This window comes from Micromys minutus (genome assembly GCF_963924665.1).
Source record: "Micromys minutus genome assembly, chromosome: 15".
NCBI classification, from domain to species: Eukaryota; Metazoa; Chordata; class Mammalia; order Rodentia; family Muridae; genus Micromys; species Micromys minutus.
The window spans coordinates 51,194,488-51,216,281 of NC_137984.1; the positions used below are offsets into that span (position 1 = coordinate 51,194,488).

The 21,794-nt window shown below is 43.0% G+C and overlaps 1 protein-coding gene across 1 annotated transcript in view; it reads right to left on the reverse strand.

Moving 5' to 3' along the window:
* The window catches only part of FREM2 (FRAS1 related extracellular matrix 2), a gene marked incomplete at its 5' end in the record, with an annotated part of 139,680 nt that overhangs the window by 69,420 nt on the left and 48,466 nt on the right, over nucleotides 1–21,794 (reverse strand). The window contains 2 exons of the mRNA XM_080929574.1: nucleotides 2,335–2,565; nucleotides 4,994–5,140. Coding sequence (XP_080785700.1) covers nucleotides 2,335–2,565; nucleotides 4,994–5,140 — 378 coding nt within the window. The remainder of the gene's footprint in view (nucleotides 1–2,334; nucleotides 2,566–4,993; nucleotides 5,141–21,794) is intronic.

Here is a 21,794-nt window from a genome sequence, read left to right on the forward strand (position 1 = left end):
TTGCTGTTACTGGGTGTAGTTTCAAAAGGGCCTCTTCTTCATACAGAGAACATCACACCATCTCTATCAATGCCAGAGACCATCGAACAAAACAGCTGCACGTGGTGGGCTACCACAGGGACCATGGGATTCCTATCAATCTTCTTACCCAAAAAAGAAGATTGGTGTGACATGGTGCTTGAATCCCTTTTCAGCTAGAACTTACCATGTAAAAAAGAGTAATATTGTGGGATGTACTCAGGCAGAAAAGGAATGGGAATGACAGGTGAGGCTGAGGTTATGTGACCAAACAGCTGACTTAATAGGAAAGATTATTTATCGTCACTGTTGACAATTCTGCTCTTCCTTTCTTCTAGTTTTCCTCTTTGAATGACAGGCTTCAAGGTATGAGGAATCTGAATTTACTGATGCTTATTGATATGGTCAATAAGCATGCGACTCTGTTAGTCTAGAAGGTTGCCACTATCCACATTCATGGCAGAATGTTCTAGTCATTCTCTACCCTCCCCATAGCTTATTGAAAAACACTAAAGTCCCTTCTCCATCTAACATTCCCATGCACCAAAACGTGGATACTCTAGTCCAGAAGGTCCTCTGGATGGTTGAACTGCCTCTGGAGGGTCCCTTCCCAAGGGATAGGGTAGGGACCAGCTCTCAGTACAGCTTGGAGATGCACTGCTATTGTTTTGGCCATCCTCAAGTTCCCAGGGGAGTCCTGGAGCACCCTCACTGGTGCCTGCCATGCAAGGATGCTGGAACACGGATGTCACAGGCACATGAGGACTGAACCTAGTCTTGAGGGGGAGATGGCAAGTCACCCCTGATTACAGTGCTACAGAGGGACACAGATATGGGCAGGAAGGGTTTTTGTAATCTATGTTAGCACTGGTTTCACATGAAATAAATGTGAATGTGGACGCTGACGTATGCAGTGACATGCGCACCAGCCAAAATCCTTGCCTAAATCACAACTATTCAGTGTACAACTATTGATGTCTATATAGCATAGTTCTGTATATGTGAGGTCCAGGGTGTGTGTATATGCATAAGTTTGCAAGTGTGTGTGTGTGTGTGTGTGTGTGTGTGTGTATGTGTGTGTGTGTGTGTGTGTGTGTGTGTGTGTGTGTGTTTCCTTTGTCTTCAAATCCCGTTACTCAGACGTGGCTCTTGCACTGTAGAGGGAAACACTCTCACCTTATAGTTAGGAATTCAGAAATAAGTTTAAAGTCATCCCTTAAGGTAAACGATAGCAATTTTACTAAATAGCAAATAAAATCTCAGAAAATAGCTTCCAGCTTAAACTTAATGAAACAGCTTAAATATATTAAAGTTGTCATAGGTGTGTTTAAAAGAGTTAAGTGTTATTATTGGAGTATATCTCCAAAGCTGCAGACTACAGGAAAGATTAGTTATTTATCTACAGATAAAGCAGATACAATTAATGTTAACTATCCTTCAATGAACATTAGAAATGTAAGGGAGTTTTATATTTGACTGGAGGCGAAGGAATTAGCTAAGCTCAGGATGCCGGGAAGCCTCTGTTCTCATCCGGCTTCCCTAATTACAGTAAGTCCTTTAACGCAGGGATTTGTATGTGAGTCCCCATTTTACAAATTCAACAGATTGTATCTTTGTGGACCATTTCAGAATTTTCCAGACTGACAAAATAAAACTGGCTGTCAGTTTAAATCAAAGAAAGTCATGTCTGGCTTCTGACAGCATTTCAACTTTAAAAGTCTCAGTGACATTTTTTGTGTAACTGCCAGGTCTCAAAAAAAGCCATTCACCCCACCCCCACCTCCAGACCCTCCTACTCAACATCCAGACAAACCAGGATTGTAGTCAAGGGCGGAAGAGAGCACATCATAAGAGCATTAATATTAATGTTCATTTTTTGATGCCATTACAAGGGAAGTGACCTAAGAGACCACAGCAGTAGCTCAGGACACTTTACCACGGGAAGAGGTGGGTTGGTGAAACGGGATGGAAATAATAAAATACAGGGAACAAATTAGGCCCAGAATGGCCTGACTTAAACCATTTGCTTAAAAGGTATCCTCAGACATTTGAAAAACTTCAGAGCTGATGAACCAATGCCATGTCATCGAAAGGACCTGGCATTTATGCTACTGTGGTTAATTTACTTAAGATGCAGCTTCCCTTCAGATCCATAACGTTCCCCTCTCTCCATCAACACATCGGAGAATACTAAAGAATCTAGAAATTCTTTATATAGGAAGTCCAAACAGTGACCTTAAACTCCTCTATAAAAAAGATACTTTGCCATAAAAGCCCAGCAATAATGACATAAAGGGAGGTGACAGTCACTCTCACCATCGCCTGGGTCGATGATCTCCACCGTAGTCACTGTGGGGAACTCCAGGACTGCCAGCACAGGCTCAGAGAGAAGCACTTGGAAGGTCTCAGAGCGCTCGTGTTCCCCATCTCCCAGGATCCGCACTCTCCACGAGGCCCTGGTCTGGCCCGGATTGAACTGCACTTGTTTCTGAGCATTTCCCTTGAAGTCTCTGTCTTTTTCTGCAGTCCCATCCCTTGTGCTGATACCTGTGGAAACAATGTAACTCATTCCTTTGCGACTAACTGGGATTATTCCCTCCTTCTTTGTTTTTGTTGCTGGGCATCCTGTCCTGCCTTACTTGCTAAGTGTCTATCAGAGACTAAAACAGAACAAAACTGCCTTGGAGTTTGAAAACATATGACTACATCATGGGCTGTTAATATTAAGATGAGGATAAAAACAAAGGTTTCATTAAAAAGCATTTGTCTTCCAGTCCTCAGAAAAACACCAGACGGACAAGTAGTTCAAGTACACATCTACTTCAGTAGCAGGTAGATCATGGCTTATTTAATGCCAAAGGATAAAGGACCCATTACAAGAGTGCCGGGTCTCACTGAGGTCTGCAGATTTCCCGTTTAGAGGTCTGTTTCTGGTGCACAGAAAGGGGTTGTTAACATCTCTTGGATCCCATTACAATCACCCCCAGCAAGATGAACGGAATCCTGCTCGCTGGTCTCTGCCAGCTGCCTGCTTGGCTCAACTTCCTTCCAATGGCAAAGGAGACTCAAAGGGCAGTTAAAGCCAAACAGGAATCCATATCATACAGTGCAGAAGCTCCAGTTTCAGCCCATGTTTATCACAGGACAGCGAAGTCACCAACCTAATGAAACGCAGGCTGCAGTGCCAAATCCTTGTTTCTGTTACTGACAACACCACAATAACCTTCAGTTATTAAATGAACCCACTTTCCTGTCCTCTCTTACATGGAAAAAATTAGGGGAGGGCTGAAGCAAATGCTTCCATACGGGCTGATGTGGGCACACAGGGGAGGTCTTTCTGGCTTTCTTCCACCCCAGTTTACTAAGGAGCTGTGCGGTGAGCTATGCCCTCCCCCCAGGCCTTGCTAGTGTAGTCACAGGCACAGGGAACAATAGCTGGTCCAAACAAATAACTTAGAAAAATGCATTAGCATTCTGCTGAAAAAATAAAACCCAAAACAAGCCAAACAAAAACAGCAGTGAGAAGAAAAAATTTTCAGAATTTAAAAACTCTGTAAAATACTTTCAGCTGTTAACTTGCTCAGTGCCACCCGTAGAAAACCCGTGAGCACAAATCACACAGACTTGCCAGTGTGGGGACAAGTTGCAAATAGACAATGATGTCACTGGTGATTGCTGAGGTGGGGGGCCTTTTGCCTGTTTTCAGTGCACCTTATTCACCCCGTTTCCACGTGCACAGTAGGGACGGACCCCTCACTGACAGCAAACGTGGGCACCTGCAGAGAGCAGAGCACAGGCAGAGAGACAAGTCCCTAAACCCTAAACGGGAGGGTGCTGTGACTGGCTAGGGAGGGTGCAGTGACCAGCTACCGCACTCCGGAATTAAACAGTGTAAACAGTGTAGCAAACGAAGAACCCACAGGTGCTGCCTTGGCTGCAGGAGGACAGGCCTCTTTCAGAGTCAACAACACAAAACATTTTATGTTCTTTTTGGGGTTTCTATACGGGGTTTCACTGTGTACCCCAGGCTGGCCTCCAACTCACAGAAATCTGCCTGCCTTCGCCTCCTGAGTGTTGGGAAAAGGATGTATCACCAGACAATAAAAATCCTATTTTTAAACTAAAAAGTAACTAATGCCCAGAGTCCAAACATGCCAGGGGAGTGCGTGTGATTAGTGTGGGGACCTCTGTTGACAGGGACCCAGTGCTCACGGGTGGACAGGCCAGTGCGATTTCCAAGTAGTCATTTTGGAAACAACCCTTTTATTTTTGTCAATATGTACCTAGCGTCACCATTTCCCCCACAAAGCTCTTCTGTGTTTACAGATCATATTAAATGGGTGTTTCTCAAAGTGAAGTCACCGTGTCGTCAAGGGGCTCAGACTTTACATATTCCTGCTTTTATACCTTTTCCTATTTTAGGATTATATAAAATGAAATGTGGACATGAATTGAAGTTGAAGAAAGGTTTTAGCCATTTGCTGTTGACTCTTGGTTTTATTAAATAAGGCAGAAGAAAATGACTAGGATTTAACATTTTAACAATGAAAACCCACAGAATAGACCTGTCATGTAATGTACCGGGTCAGAAAGAAATTTGCCATGAGCTACGGGGCCTTCAAACTCAGTATACAGCGAGTTAACACTCTAATACCTAACAACTCACTGAATCATATGTATTTTACACCGATGTTTCATGACTTATACCCTGGGGATAAATTAGATGCATGTCAGCTTATTCTAACCCAGTGACATTTGATTGTATTCTGAATTAATTGGTGATTACTTCCAGTTTTATTTTATATCAGAGAAAGGTCCCACTTCTGCACCTTGACACACGTATATGATCTCTTTGTAGCTAAAAATCAAATACCAACATCACACTAAGATTTTAAATTCAATGACCTAAATTCGTGCTATAGTTTAACCACCAGAGAAAAATTATAAACACACGTGAAATGCCAATGAAACTTACTTATAAATGAAGTTTCTCCCAGGTATCCTCTGCGTTTAAGAGCAATATCTAAAAATTTGGAATCTTCGTTGATCAAGTAATACTCCTTTTCAAAGGAGATCCACGCCCAATTCAGTCGAAAGTGCTGGTTGGTTAACCTGTTTCCACCTGGAAGACAAGAGGGTAAAACCTGACATTACTGCTTTCTTCAGTGGGCCTCTAAAAGCCAAAGTACACAGCTTTGAAAAGAACAGTGCTGGATCCCGCAACCCCAGGACATGGCATGGACACGGAGCTAACCTCTCAGTGACTGCTAGACTTTCACTGATGACACATACAGTCTTCCATAGATCCCTCCCTCTTTCAGGATGGGGGGGGGTGTTGGAAAGCAGAAAGAAGCATGTAGCACTCTGAAGTAAAAAAAAATCACAAAAGAAGGAGACAGGGTGGATCTGGAAAGAGTAGGGGATCAATAAGATCAAAATACCTTGTGTGTATGTACTCTCAGTTAATAAAAAAAAGTATATACATTTTTAAAAAACATCCACCACAAGGTGCCGCTGGAGAGCCTGCTTCGCTATACAGAGGCCTACAATGTTCTTAAACCACACACAAAAACCTTCACAAATACCTCTTTCTGGTTCACAGAGCAATTGGGTGGAAGGCTTTAATTATAACCACTTAAAGAAAAACAAATATTCTTTCCCCACTCCCCTTCTCACTAGACTCCACTCCAGTCCTGAGCAAACAGGCGGCCCTTTTCACTGGCTTCCCCTCTCCTCCCACCTTCCCACCAAAAAGGAGCTGGCTGCCCCAGGGAGAAAATGAACCTTGTGCCGGTCTCCTTAACAGGAGAGCCATTCTGTGAAAAAATGAAAGGAGTGTTATCAGCTGACCACTCCACACCTATCCCTCAGCCTCCTTTGATCTAGGAGGTTCATAAACAAAGGTATCACTAATTCCTTCTAAGTCAAAGGTGAAGGGGGGGAACCTAAATACAAACACAGCTAAAGGCATAGTTTGGATTCTAGTTTGTTCTCTTTTGAGGGGACACAAAGGGAGCTGAAGTAAAGAAACCGTCAGACTCCTGAGTGAAAATCTACACAGGGAGAAGCAGTGAGGGGGGGGGAAGAAGCATGCATCTGGTCTGCTTCCTCTGAAATATTTAGAAGTAAAAACTACTTAAGGCTAGGGGACTCAGTGAGAAGCAAACGACAGGGATCAGGCAGCTGAGACGGGAAAGAATTGCTTCTCATTGTCTGACATTTGACCTGGTACCTCAGCCTCTCCAAAGTCCCCCCACAACGTGTGCAAGAAGCAAAAGGGTGTTTTGCTAACTGACCCCGTGAGTCTTCCGTGGGAGTTGTGCTCCCAAGGAAGCCAAAACACATTCGGTAAGAAAGTGATGGTTGTAGAAGCTCCCATCGGTGCAAAAGCTCCCATCCGTGCAGAACCACTCTAGGTTTGCTCTGTTGTACTACGTGAAACAGGACAAAACCTTTCAGCCACTCCGCAGTAGCTACCGGGCTGACCCTGGAAGTACTCAGCTAAACGTGCCTGGTACGTGCGGTGTCTTGGTGAATCCCCAGAACTGCCAAATAGTTGCACCCCACAAAAATCAATAAACAGGAAACTCTTGTCGAAGTACTTAAAGTCGGGATGCAGAAGCAGAAACAGGTGCCGTGGACGCAGCTGTGTAAAGTGCGCTGTATACACACGGGGTTATGATATGCTTCCGGTCGATGAGGCTCTGGACAGTTCTTTTAGTTAATTTCCAGTTTGTCATTGGTTCGTTTGGATTTTGCGAGACTCTTACTATATAGTGCAAAGCAGCAGACTTTGAACTTGCAATACTCTTACCTCAGACTCATGAATGCGGGTGGACAGCTGCCCCCCAATGGTTCCTTTTGAAATCCGACTTTTTGGTATTTATTTTAGTAGTTGAGGTGTATAGGTGCTTGTATAAATACGCATATATCTATGGAACTAGAGTTACAAGTGGTTGTGAGCCGCCATGTCGGAATTAGAAGCCCCACTATGATCTCTTGCCATGGCGCAAGGATGAGGGTCAATTGTTTGCAGAGCAGGCTGTGCGCTTGCCTTGGTGCTTATCTCGCAGCAGAGAAACCCAAGCTAACCCAGTACAGAGTCCATGAATAGATTGAAAAGTTCGAGCCCTGATATGAGGACGGAAGGGAATTCTAACCACCCGACTCACGAGGTCCTCGTCCTGTTCACGGACGGGGCTGTCACAGTGCGCCACCTCTTGCTTAGGAAGAGAAAGATCCAGCCATACCTAACCCCTCGTTGTTTTGTGTGTGAACTTGTACAATGCCCCCGAATAACCTGTAGGCACCCCCTGCCCGGGAACCAGGCATCTCCCTAGAATGCTGGGAGTTGTCATTCTCGGAAAAATAACAAAGCCTCATGGGAAAGTGTGGTGGCCTACAGGGTTGTCCTTCTAAACCCTTAGCACACATGGCTTGGGGACATTCTCAGGAGGGAAATTCTGGGAAATGGTCCTGACTGAAGTCCATCTCTCAGTCAGTGTTTAGTATTTAATAATGCTTGCTTTGAGTTTGTCCCAATATGGTAGAGTTGGTTTTTCTGGCGAATCTAAAGATTGGAACTCGGGGGTAGGCTTTGCATGCTGCACTGTTTAAAAAACCCACGCTTTTCTGCTTGCCTTAGCAATGTCTATTTCTCCAAATTTCACAATATTTATACTGTTTTCCATCTTGATCCTCTTTCCTGAAATAGCCCAAGAAACACGGATCTCTACGAAATACTATACCATGAAGAATATTGAGTGGTAGAGAACTCTGTTCCACCCAAGTGAATCATGACAGCCCAACGTAGCCTCTGCTAGTCCTGTTGTCCGACTAGTTTTACTCTGCAGTACTGTCCACAGTCTCATTTCCTAAATATCGGTATGTTTTATTTAATTGTTTTCTGCCTGTGATGGTTTGCATATGCCTGGTCCAGGGAGTGGCACCAGCAGGAGGTGTGGCTTTGTTGGAGGAAGTGTGTCACTCTGGGGCTGGGCTTGGAGACACTTCTCTTAGCTGCCTGAGGATGCTCAGTTGGTCCCTTGCTTCCTTTTGATGAAGATGTAGAACTCTCAGCTCCTCCTGCACCTAACATACCTGCCTGGATGCTGCCATATAGTCTTGATGATAATCGACCTCTGAACCTGTAAGCCAGCCCCAATTAACTGTTGTTATTTATAAGACTTGCTTTGTTCATGGTGTCTGTTCACAGCAATAAAACCCTAACTAAGACACTGTCTCCTCCCACTCTAACCCCTGATCTAGAAGGCAGGCAGTTAATTTTGCTTATTGTTAGGAAAAACAAATAAGCCAAAAAAAAAAAAAGGAAAAGAAAAGAAAAGAAATAAAAAAGAACTCTCTTGTGCTGGAAAGAGAAAGTGCCTCCTATGAATTTCTAAGTAAGTGTGTTACCTGCTGCTTTCAGTACTGAATTCTTTAATTTTAAAAAGATCGTTATAAAAGACAGATCTCAAACATCTTTCATTTAGGAAAAGGTACCAAATTACTTGTTAACCTACAGCTTCGAATTTCATGTGGCTAAAGAAGTATTGTCACAGGTCTACCCAGCACAATAAAAGAGAACCAGAGACAATATCAGGGACTTTGTGACACAGTGAGAGGAGGCTGGAGAGGTGGTTCGGGGGTTAAGAGCACTGACTGTCCCCCAGAGAACCTGCCATGAGCTCACAACCATCTACTTCAGCACCAAGGGATCTGACATCCTCACGTAGGAGATACACACCTGCAGGTAAGACCAATGCACCAAGGATAAGAATAAAATAGTCAGGTTACTTGTTATTTTAGAATTTATTATAAAGCTAGAATTTTACTAGAGATCATGGCATCTCATCTTTAAACCCAAATTCAAATACCACCTGACTCCTCTGAACATGTGAGTCATACTTAGGTTTAAAACTTGTAATACCTCAGCACTCATTGTGTAGAAAGATGCTCGGATTAAAGGAGCCAAGCTTCGCTGACCTGTAAAATTGTACTGTGTTTTACCTAAACAGTGGAAATCGACCTTGCTTATTATCTAGCATGTAAATGCTTCTAACCTCAGCAGATGTGATAATACAAGTTAAGGCTGAACTAGGGTTATGACTGACTGAAATTTTACATGAAATTAACCAGCTTTAAAACAGGACAAATTATATTTACACGTGATTGGCTGTCTTTCTGTAGTAGATCTGGCCACCTCAATGCCTGAGGAGCTGGAAACAAATTAAGGCCCAAGGCTTGTGCCATAAATCTACACAACAGGTGCCTGACAGCTGATAACCACACTCCCAAAAGCTTTGTCCTGAGCCCTGACACCACAGCTATTAAGATTTGGCTCCCTTTGAACTTTTCCAGCTGGCCTTTAGGCTTCTGCAATTTCCCCCTTCTGTTCAAACTCAGTTATTTTAGAATAACAAAGAACCCCAGATCTTCAATGGCTCCTCCCTAGAAACACTGATTTCCCTTAAGACAAAGCACACTTAATAACCACAACACAGTGTGTCACAACCCTGACTTGTGCTGTTGAGGGTGGTTGCCTGAACGTTTATCTTTAATTAAGAATCTAGCCTCAGACAAAAGTTAATTACAAAAAAATGTTATTTTAACATAAATTTCAGTTTCCAAGAACAAAGTTCTATTTAGAGATTTCTCTAGAAGTCAAATGTACATCTTTGAAAGCTAAAGATGGAGAGAGATATTTAAGGCCTAGGGGTGTAGGTCAATGGTAGAGATCTCACCTAGAAAGAAGTGTTTATATTGGAAAACATTAAGGTACTATTATCTGGTTTATAGAAATAGCTGTGCAATTTTATTTTATTTTATTTTATTTATTATTTTTTTTTTTGCAATTTTATTTTTAAGTGAGTTTTGTTCTTTAGAAGCAGGTTGGGTTCAGTCACCATCAAGGCTAGAGTTGGTGATTAATGGCTGTGCTTCTGGGAGGTGGCGATTCCAGCTGTGCTCATGTGAAGCATGTACTTCCCATTATGTTTGTGACAAGATTCATCTCTAACTTTGCACTGGCCTTGGGCTCTTCATAGAAGAAACTGTCAACGTGTAGGATGGGATGCCTTTACTTGTAATGTCAGGCCGATTTTACTGCTTACTAACACTGCCTGGTACAGAACATAAGCCAGCTTGGGTCTTTGGATCCCAGGAGTTGGCCTTCAACTCTGGGGTATCATGTTTCTGCAGAGACAAAGCACACAAGCTGAAACTTTTATCTTGAGGTGCTGCCCTGCAGCTGAGGGGTGCATGCAGGGGAGGAATTATCTAGGGTCAGAGACAACACAAGGAAGAGCAGGTATTTAAACAAGCCTTGAGTCCGGTGGTGTTCAGACATTAAGGATGATGGAGAAGAAGGTGCTTCCAGATGAAAAGAATCCAGGAAAAAGGACTTCAACCAATTCAGCTTTGTGGGAGCTTAGGGAATTTGCTGAATACCAATTTTTACTGTTTTTGCTATTTAAGTCATTGGAAATTAAACACATGCTGACTGTAGATGAGGTTTACCCAAAATGTGACTTAAGGAAAGGAGGGGTTGGTTCATTCTGAGGTGACACAGACACACATCTTAGACTCTGAAGTCTCTGTGACTGATGGGAGGCAGACCAAGAAGTGCCCATGTTTTTTGTTTTTTGTGTTTTTTTTTTTACAGAAGATTTAATACATTGAACGCTACTTCAGCTTAATTAGTTAATTAGTATATTTCAACTAAAGATATTAAAATTACTGACACATGCAACAGTTGGTCATTAATACATCATTTTCTTCTTTCATTCTGTGGAGCTTCACCTCTCCCCCTACTCCCAGGGTGAAAGAACCCACACTGAATAAAGATCCACAGTAAAAGAAATTGTTGAGAATGTGTAGGAGAAGAAGTAGAGGGGCACAGGGCACAGTTGATCATCATTACACACTTATACACGTGTATAAGTTTTTTGGGAAAGCATAAACAAGTGTACACTTTATAGCAAGGAAAGTCCTGGAGACACTACATCTTCAGAGCAAGGCTGAATGCAGCTCAAATACGGCTTAGTTCACATTCTGCTCTCCTTAGAAAATATTTTATTATTTATTCTGTGTGTGCAGAGGAAATGGTCTGAGTGTAGAGACCACAGGACAGCTTGTAGGAGTAGGAAGTCAATTCTCTTCTACTGCTATGTGGGTTCTGGGGGTGGTACTGAGGTTGTCAGACTGGCAGCTAGTGAGTGCCTTGTGCCTGCTGAGCCATCTCTCCCACCCCACTCTTCATTCTATGGGAACACTGCCAATGCTGGTAAGTACCTGCCAGACAATGTGCAGATACAACTGAAAGCAATTCCTGTATTCCCCTGAGAAGCCAAGGGTATCAGTTCACAGGGTGCCTTGTACTTCCTCCCTTTGGGATGTGCTTCCTCAAACTCACTGCCACAAATGCTGCAGAATCACAGGATGTCTATTAGACTCAGAAGCTTCAAAGGATTGAGCGCATATTCACAGACTACACCAAGCATCGGCATAGACCCCATCCACACGAGTCTTCCATTCTGTATCTGCAAATTCATCTACTCACAACAGCTTCTCTGTGACTCTAGAAATCAGTATGAGGCATTTCATTGGTCAGTCTTGGGGGCGCCCATGTGGTGCTGAAGTGAATCAAGTCATGCTCTACCTTCTTAGAGCTCCCAATCTATGGATGGACCAGTTCACAATCTGTTCGGTGGCACATCTTCACTGATGACTTCATTGTTCAAAATGGCTCCAGACCACAGTGCTAAAGAATGCGTGAGTGTCGGCCAAGTTTTACTCATCTCAAAGTCACAATTCTTTGGGTCTGTGCACAATGTTGGTGCCCAATTCTCATCAGAGAAGGTGCTGTCAAGCAGAAGTACAACTAAAAAGAGTTATAGGCTGATGTAGAGCTATAGGCAGATGTAGAGCTATAGGCTGATGTAGAGCTATAAGCTGATGAAGAACTATAGGCTGATGCAGAGCCATAGGCTGAAGAAGAGCTATAGGCTGATGCAGAGCTATAGGCTGATGTAGAGCTATAGGCTGATGAAGAGCTATAGGCTGATGCAGAGCTATAGGCTGATATAGAGCTATAGGCTGATGTAGAGCTATAAGCTGATAAAGAACTATAGGCTGATGGAGAGCCATAGGCTGATGAAGAGCTATAGGCTGATGCAGAGCTATAGGCTGATGCAGAGCCATAGGCTGATGTAGAGCTAGAGGCTGATGAAAAACTATAGGCTGAAATTCTTAAGAAAATGGCTGCATCTAGAGAATATCATCCTGTGTGAGATAACCCAGTCACAAAAGAACAGACATAATATGCAGTCACTGATAATGGATACTAACCTCAGAAAGCTCTGAACACCCAAGAAACAACTCACAGACAGTGTCAAGTTCAAGAAAAAAAGTTTTTTAATTAAAATAGAACTGTATCACATCCACCTTTTCTTCCTACAGCCCCTCCCAGTTTCTCTCCCATCCCCTCAAACTAATACCCTCTTTTCCTATATTATTGTTACATATATACATATGTGTATGTATATGTACCCACAAATACTTAATTACAACCTTAAAAATGTATTCGTATACTTCTATGCAAAAATGTACATTTATCTTTGTTTCTTAAAATAAAGCTTTTCAATTAAAAAAAAAGAAAAACTATAGGCTGATGCAAAGCTATAGGCTGATGTAGAGCTATAGGCTGATGTAGAGCTATAGGCTGATGTAGAGCTATAGGCTGATGGAATAAATGTAGAAAGCCTAGCCCTATATTCCCTTTAGTGATAATCATTCAGTCTTTGCTGATTAGAATTAACAGCGATCTGCTTTAACCTAATACAGTGAATATTGAAAATCACCTTGTTTGTTCAGACCAAACTACAAGTTACTCTTTTGGGACATGAAATAATTCATCACAGAACCAATTCCCTCTACAGTCAGGAGTGTGAGCTGACAGGAACTGCTGTATTCATGGAGAGGAAGCACCTACCTCCCTGACCAGCCCAGTCCAGGGACTCTGACGTCACTGTGGCTCATGTTAGAAAGGAGGTCTATCTCCTGCACAGCTGCCCGTCTTAAGCTAAAGGTGGACAAACAGAATCACTGGCATTGTTATGAACATTTAAGTTATGCTGAGTATGGCCTGCAACCTTTCCACACTCCCCACCAGGTACTTGTAGGCTGCTCAAGTCCGCCCTGAGTTTGGCCAGTTTACCCCATTCAGCACACTGTAGCCCAAGTCCAGGATTTCTACATTCTGCGGATGAGGTTAGCAGAAGTATAGTTTGTATCAGGGTCGATTTAATATTGGCGGCCAGTATTCTTTTCTGTTCTTCTCTGAGTCATCTGATCAGTTTATTCAGGTCAACACTGACATTTCAGGCCATGTGAATGTCCTTTACATCTGCTCAACTTAATGAATTCATAAACTGACGCCCTGGGATAGAAGCAATACCATCTGAGTCAGCGTTCCTTCCAAAGACCCTGGAGCTGATGGACAGAGGGGCTGCCCTGGTTTGGGCAGATGGAAACTTGTAAATATTCACAGATGGAATTGCAAGGGGGAAAAAAAAAGAACATGTGTAAAGTGCTCAGAGTCTCTAATTTCAGGAAGGGATTTGGAGGCTGCTCAAAGCTGAGGAGGTTGGGAGGCACTTGTCTCTGATGGAGGGAACTACCAGGCCACAGTTGGGTGGGAGCTTCAAGTTTGAGCCTGCAGGGCTCCTTCCCATCTCCAAACACAGCCCTTTCCTCCAAGCCCCAGCCCCCCCCCCCCAAACAAACAAGGAATTAGAACAAAAAGGAATGTGCTCACTACAACAACCAAAAGGAAGAACCATGGTTTAGGGTTTACTTCTGCCCTAGGGTTTGAGAGTCTTTGTAAAGCAAGCCCGACAGGCCGGCTGGCTGTGTCACGTGTCACCTCCCCAGTGGAACTAAAGCCTTCCCGGCTGGAATGCACACCCAGGATGAGAAATTCCGGTGCACATCCACCTGAATGTGCACCTGAAAGGGGCAAAGGACAAAGTAAACACAAGTAATTGCAGGGTGAACTCTCACCCGCTGTTTCAGGAGCTTTTGCAAGCTTTGAAACTACCTGGGTTATTTTCATTCTTCTCAGGCTAGCAACTAAGGATATTTTCCTTCACTTAAGTTTGCTGACCAGACAGTAATTTAAATAAATGATTGTGTTGAACAATACAATACAGACATGAGATATTTTAGAATAAGAATTAATGGCAGGCAATTTCTCATCACTTTCTATTTATTATACCAAGTTCCAGAAAGGTGTGATTTGAGTCTGCTTTAGTGGTCCTTTAAGAGGCTTACCTATTTAAGCACTTCAGATGTAAATTATGTATATGTATATATGTATATACATACATACATGTATACTAATATATACATGTGTATAGTTTTAATTTTGAGGACATCTTACTTTTTGTGTCTTTTCAAAACCTAGAACTAATTTGCTATCATCTTCCCTACTTCTAATAGAAATAACAATATAAGCAAACAAACATCTTCATAGCAGACCTGACTTGGCTTTCACAGGGAGCAGAGTTAAGGAAGACCCACGTGCTCAGTCAGCCTCTGGGGAAAGGAAAAAAACTACAAAAGCAAGCACCTGGTGCAGCAAGATTTCACACAAGCCCTGCCTGAAGCTACAAATCAATTTATTAGATCTCTGGCAACATGTTCTTAAAATAAACTTTACAGCCTCCGGGTCTCTGTTCAACCCAAAGCCTAATTCCTAGAGTGGCGCCAGAGCCAGACAGCTCCCCCACCCCAATGAGAGGGGAGGAGGAGGGGCGTGGCCCACCACCTCCAGGAACAACCGGTTTTTGATTTCCTAGTGAGGTGAGGCCTTGCAGCCCACAGGCATTAAGGCCCAAGTGTGTTTTGCAACTATGTTATAAAAGTGAAAAAATTGTGTTTCGAAACCTCATTGTTAAAAGGGAAACAAACAAACCTTCAACTTCACTTCTTCCATCCAAGTCAATGTCGAAGGCGAGGATGGAAGGTTTGGTTGAGACCGTGCAGAAAAGTCATTCTACAATCAAACAGCACTTGCTGAATCTCAGCTCACAGAATGGACTGAAAGGATTCTTCTCAGGTCATTCTTGTTTGAGTTGTGGGTGCTGACTGAAACCTGGAGTTGTTCGCATGCTTTCGGCTCTGGTTTCTTTGCATCACAATTAAGATTCTGAGTGTGTGTGTGTGTGTGTGTGTGTGTCCTTTTAAAAATGATAATGATTCAGTCATATTAGCTGTACAAATGAGTCGATTCCACTGCAACACTGGATGGATGCATGCACGGCTGCCTCACCCCACCCCCACTCCTGGTGTCCATCTCTAGAGCCAGATTCAATCCTCTCCCCCCACTCACTCCCCTGCGCTTCCTCCCTGCTAAAGGTCCATCTTCCGGCTCCAGCTTTGTTTCCTCTTTTAAGCTGTAGACTTTATGTTTCTCTAATTAAAAGGAAAATAATGTTTGGAATCATGTGTGGCTCTCTCTAGCTAACGTATCTGTGGGAATTACAGCCCGGTCAATGACTCCTTCCAAGGAGGGAGAGACGGAAGGACGGAATGCCTCCAGTCAGGACAGACAGAGACCCTGGGCTACACAGGCTTTGGGTCACAGGTCACCTTGTTCCTTTTCATTTATTTCAGATTAGCTTTGCTAAGGGAGCCTGGCAGCTTAACCTGCAGGAGTATTTAATTAGCCAAACTTTTGCGTAACTGGTCTGATCCCGGCAGTCAGGCAAACAATACAACAGAGTCCTCGGTGATGTATGCTTCTATTGCACACTAGTGCTTGGCCGATTGTTTACAGATTTAGCTGGGAAGAGGAGGAATCGGGAGGAGAAAAGGAATGGAAGAAAGAGAAGAAAGGAGAGGGAGAGAAAGAAGTAGGAAAAGAAGAAATTGAAGTAACCTATTTATTGGCTACTCAGTTAGCAAGTATCCACTGTCTACAGTGTTGACAAGCATATTTTAGAAGGGGCACTGCTGTCTTTCTAAAACACAGAGATTTAGGATTGTGTTTGAAAAATAATTTATACCTTGGATACATTTGCTTTCACGATTAAAAGAAATTCCAATTAGAAAAAGGTTTTATATGTATTTTTACCACTTGGAGTTGTTAACGAACTGTGTCTCATACAGGGGAAACTGTATTATTACCAGGAAGAAGTGGTATCAGGTGAGCCATGACAAGGCATCCTTGTAAATCTTCAATGGCATTCTGGGATAAAAATTAGACTTTGCCAACAAACCGTAAGAGTAATTTCCTCAAGTATTACAATAGCGTGGTGACATGCTGAGCTCCGACAGAAGGTCCCAGTGTTGGCTCTGCATTCTCCGGGCTGTGTTCATTTGTGGTCATAGTTGTTGGGATGGGGTATTATCTCAGTCCTTTAGAAAACACTGCTAAGGAACACAACCTAAGCGTCCATGTGATCTGAGCAATCGAAGGAAACGGAGGCTGGACTCTGGGCAATTTTGACTTCGCTGTCCACTTGGTAGAAAGTGAAAGTCTGCTGACACACTGGTCTCTTTGGACAAAGTAAACGACATTTTTCTCTACTCTTTTAATATGCCATGCATGTGGCACATGGTGAACCCTGACAATGGTTTTAAACAACAGACTGTACAGAATTCATACACATTCCATGAAGACACTTCTTAAAAGGCATATTTCCAAAGCAAACGCATTGCCTTTTATACAGGGGGCAGGTAATGATTTTTGCTGTTGAGAAACACTTTGGCAGCGTCTAGAGACTTTGTGTGTTTGTGTTCTTAACACGGTGCACACATGCATGTGAGTGTACATGTGTACATGTGTCTGTGCACAGGAGGGAGAAGTGCATGTTAGGTGTTTCCCTTGATTACTCACGACCCACCTTATTTCATGAGACTGTTCTCTCACTGAGCCTGCAGCTCAGTGGTTTAGCTGACGGGCCAATGAGTTCCTGAGACTGTCCTGTCTTGAACCTGACCCTTTTATCCCAGGAACCACCAAACTTGATTTTATAGCCTGCTGGGGGTTCAGGCCTCATTCTGTGTTACAGGCACTTCACTGAGTGAGATCTCCCTGGCCCTTAGACATCTCCCCAGCCCCTGAGATGAGGTAGTCTTGGTTGTCATAACTGGAAAGGAGATGGAAAGGAAAATAAGAGAAGTGGCATCTTTGGGAGTCCAGGGATCTTATAACACTCAGGACAGACAGACCCCACCCTATATTCATACAGAAAGGCTTAGTAGAACTATCTGGCCCCAGAACCTAGAAAGAAGATTCCTTGGTAAAGAGCATTTGCTCCTCTTCTAGAGGCTGGAGATAATTTACCAGCATCCACACAGGGTAGTTCACAGCCACCTATAGCTCCAGCACCCAGGGATCAGACACCTCTGACATCTGAGGGCACCTGACCGCAACACACATGTACCCACGTGCAATCACATAAACTGTATCTTCACGTGCATGGGACGACGTGATGACTCTCTTGTGTAACTGCTAAGAACTCCCCCCATGGGTGGTGCTGTTACCTTTCCAACAAAAGTGTTCATTTTCCACTGCAGGAAATAATTGAGCTGGAACTTTCCCCAACAAGGTAAAATGTATAGCTTATCCCAGAGGACACATGTGGGGAGACTTTAAAAATTTAGGGTCCAAGAAAAATTCTACGTGTGGTTTAGGTTTTAGTTCTATTCTAGATCTTCTAGTAGATGAGGTTTCACCCGAGTATCTGAGAGTCTGAAAGCATGAAGACAGAAGAAAAGGTCTTCTAAAGTCACTGTGGATAAACACAGCTGAGCATCGGACACATGCTATTCAGCCTTCTAAGACTTTATAGCTCAAAGGAAAAATTCTGCATATTCAATGCATGAATGCACTTGGGTGTAAACACACACATATGCATGTCACATACACACATACATGCTCACATGCAGGCACATAGATATATGTACCATATGTACACATAGCCACATACATGCATATTCTCATTCTTCCTAGATGGCTCAGCAGTGAAGATGCTGTCTGTGCTTGCAGAGGACTTAGGTTTGGTTCCCTGCACCCTCCAGCATGGCAGCTAACAACTATCTGTAACTCCAGTTGCAGGGATCACACACACATACAGGCAAAATATCCAACCACACAAAACAAGCAAAACAAGAGTGCCCTGTACATGAGTCTCCAGTGAGATATAGGGGACTTTTTTTTTTTTGAATCCATATAGTCTGTGCTTTAACTCATAGTATGTGTGTGTGTGTGTGTGTGTGTGTGTGTGTTGGGGGTGTTGTCTCTCTCTCTGAAATCCCTCCTGCATTGATGATATATGCAGCATTAAACTGTATAAGTGGTCTACTGAAGAAATACCTGGGGGCTCTGAGTCATGACTGCTTTGAAGGCCTATAAGGAAGGAGCCCCATTTGTTAAGTGATCATTAACTGTCCCACTAAGTATACCTTGGTACACTTGGATTCCAGTATGAGCCAAGACCAGAGCAGAGAGTCCTGTGTATCTGACACATCCTTTTCACTTGTCACGTTTGAAACCAACAGGTAGGATTGAATTTCATAATTTACAGAAACAATATCCAAAACAATCAATAACTATTTTTTTCTTATCATACCAATTCTTGCTCCAGTTGTGTGATAGCTAACCTCAACTGTCAACTTGATAGGATTAGAATTATGGAGGAGACAAACTTCTTGGCAAGTCTGTGAGGGATGATCTAGACTGGGTTAACTGAGGTGGGAAGAGGCAGCCTAGCAGTGGGGGGCACCTGTCCATGGGGTGGACTCCTGTACTAAAGTAGAAGTAGGTGAGCTGAGCACCAGCGGTCTTCTCCCTGTGCTTCCTGACTGTGGGTGCAACCTGACCCTTCCTCTCCTACGTTACTTCCTGATGGGTATTTCAACACAGCAATGAGAAAAGCAACTAAGACTGGCTGCTTCTAACTTCTAACCCAAACGGTAAATGGAATATTCTCATCAGTAGGATGCTAAAGAAAATGAGTTCAAACAAATACAGCTGACTCTGGGTATACTGAGTACCGGAAACACATTCTTTTATTTTTGTGACTTGACAATATAATGCTCCTCTTTCTAAATTATTATAAAACAAAATTGGGATCGGTTTTCAATGGAGAGAGAGATCAGGATTTCCTTCAACATAAAGACAAAACAAAAACAAAGCCAAAGCGGCCACAATGGAGAGAAAGTCACGGTAGCACCTGGATTTCAGTTTAATCTTAAATGTACTCTCTGTGGACATTTGAACCCTATGATCTCTCTAACTGGATAAAGGATTTGCAGGCTTACTAAAAGAATGTTTCTGCAACAAGAAAACCACCAGCTCAGGAAGCGCGAGCTAAGCTGGTCTCTGGAAAGAGGATAAAATACTGATTAACAGACACAGGTTCTGAGAGCCCATTGTCCACAGGCCTGTATTTATTTCTCACTGATTAGCTAATGGCTCCCAAGAGAATGCCACAGACAACTTTATGCCTACCATTTTTCAGATTATTTATTTTTATTTGTGTGTGTGTGTGTGTGTGTGTGTGTGTGTGTGTGTGTGTGGCAGAGAGAGAGAGAGAGAGAGAGAGAGAGAGAGAGAGAGAGAGAGAGAGAGACAGAGAGAGAGAGAGAGAGAGAGAGAGAGAGAGAGAGAGAGAGAGAGAGAGAGAGAGAGAGAGAGAGAGAGCGCACCTGTACGCTTGTGTACTGGTGTACCATATGTATGCAATTCCTGTAGGGGCCACAAGAGGAGGTTGGGTCCTCTGAAACTGAAGTTAGAGATGGTTGTGAGCTGCAGGGTAGGTATTCATGCTGAGGACTGAAACAAGGTACCATTGAGCTCCAGGTGCCCATCACTTTTGGAGGAAACAGGAATGATACTTTGATTCACATCTCAGCTGGATTAATGATGTTTGTTTGGTTTCAGATGAAGGGACAAGGGGCTGAGGGGCATATTTTACATACCAAAGCAGATCTGGCTTCCGGGTTCTCCTAACTTCCAGTCCCTAAACTTTCTAGCCCTTCCTCAGAAGCTCTTGCTATATAACCCAGACATTTTGGTCCCCCCCTCCCCTTTCCTTCTCTGTGTGAGCACTCTTTCTCTTTTCCTTCCCCTCTATCTCCCCAACTTCCCTTGCCTCTTTCCTTGGGGCCAGTCAACTCACCTGCCCAAGAGCAGCTTCCTAATAAATGTGCATTTATATATTTCTTAATCTGGCTTGAATTGGCCATTTTAACCGGCAGAGAAAAAAACTTATCAGCATCGACAGGTTGTACTGAGAAATGCCTATGGTTATTGGAAGACTTAGACATGTTTTAAAATAAAATCATGAATTAGTTCTACTCTTATGTTACAGTTAAGCACAAAGAGCCATGTGTGTATTACACATGTGTATGTGTGCCTGGCACTTTAGGGCAATATGTATGAGATACATGTATGGGCAAATAGATATGTATATAATACATACATATAGAATAATACATACACATACATACATGTATAATGTTCAACTTTATGCCCCCAAGAAATTGAAACTAATAGGTGCCTAAAAGACAACACACACTCAGAAATCCATCAATGCCCTTGAAAGAAACAGTACAGAATTTAGGAATTCCGAGATTCACAGAAAATCTTCACGGCATGTCTCTTGTGTTATCGGTAACAAAGAGAATGGCTATGATCCTGTATCATTTTCTCAGGGTGCGGGGACAGGGTGGGTGGCAGATAGGACCTGGGACTTTGGTGGGGACTACACATGCTGGAGTAAGAAGTTATGAGCAAAGGCGCCTAGATTGAGCTGCCTTCACTTGCAGGCAGGGGCTGAGGCAAGACACTGGTTTAGAGGCTGCAGGGCCAGTGTTTGAGAATGAATGCTCACAGTCAGGAGGAATAACTTCTGTGCACCCCGAATCCAGGGCTTCTTTTGTTCTAGGACTCAAACCCTTTAGCTCACCTTTATTCTAATTTCTGCTGTAAGGCTTTACTCTGTCGAGTGCAAAGCTGCCGAGTTAATTATCCAGCCCACAATATACCCAGGGGGTTCCTTTCATGAGAGAGAAGGGCTCGGTAATATCAAACGTTTTGACAGGAGTGAAAATTGATATGCATGGGTATTTCAGTGATGTTTTGTCTATATGAGGCTTTTCATTAAATTTTTTGATATAAGCTCATGAAATCATGGTAGGTCATTTCTCTTCTATTCTGGATTTCCTGAACACTCCATCCTTCGAACATGTCCCCCGGAAATTGACCCGGATACTGTGAAAACAATGAGGGGATTTCAATGGATTAGACACAAGCCCTGATCAGAGCTCTCTTATGCTTCATGCTGGTCACTCCTGTGGGTAACAGACTGAAGGCACAGAGAAGCTTGGCTGTGCACAGGTCTCTCTACTTAACAAGCATCTCTCAGCCTTACCAAAGAATGACATAAAACCGGGGGGTTCGTATGAACAGAGGGAATCCGAGTTACTAAGGCTAGACTTAGAATTCCTACTTCATTTTGTTTATGTATCCATTCTGATAGCCTATGCCTCTTTATTGGGGAGTTGAGTCCATTTATGTTAATAGATATCAAGGAATAGTGGTTTCTGTTTCCTACTATTATTGCTTTTGTAGGTTGAGTTGTGTCTGTGTCTTTTTCTTCTTTTGGTTTTCTTCCTTAGGAGTTTTCTTGTTCTTACTAGGATGTAAAGTAAATTTCCAACCAAAAGTTATCAAAAAAGATAAGGAAGGACACTTTTTACTCATT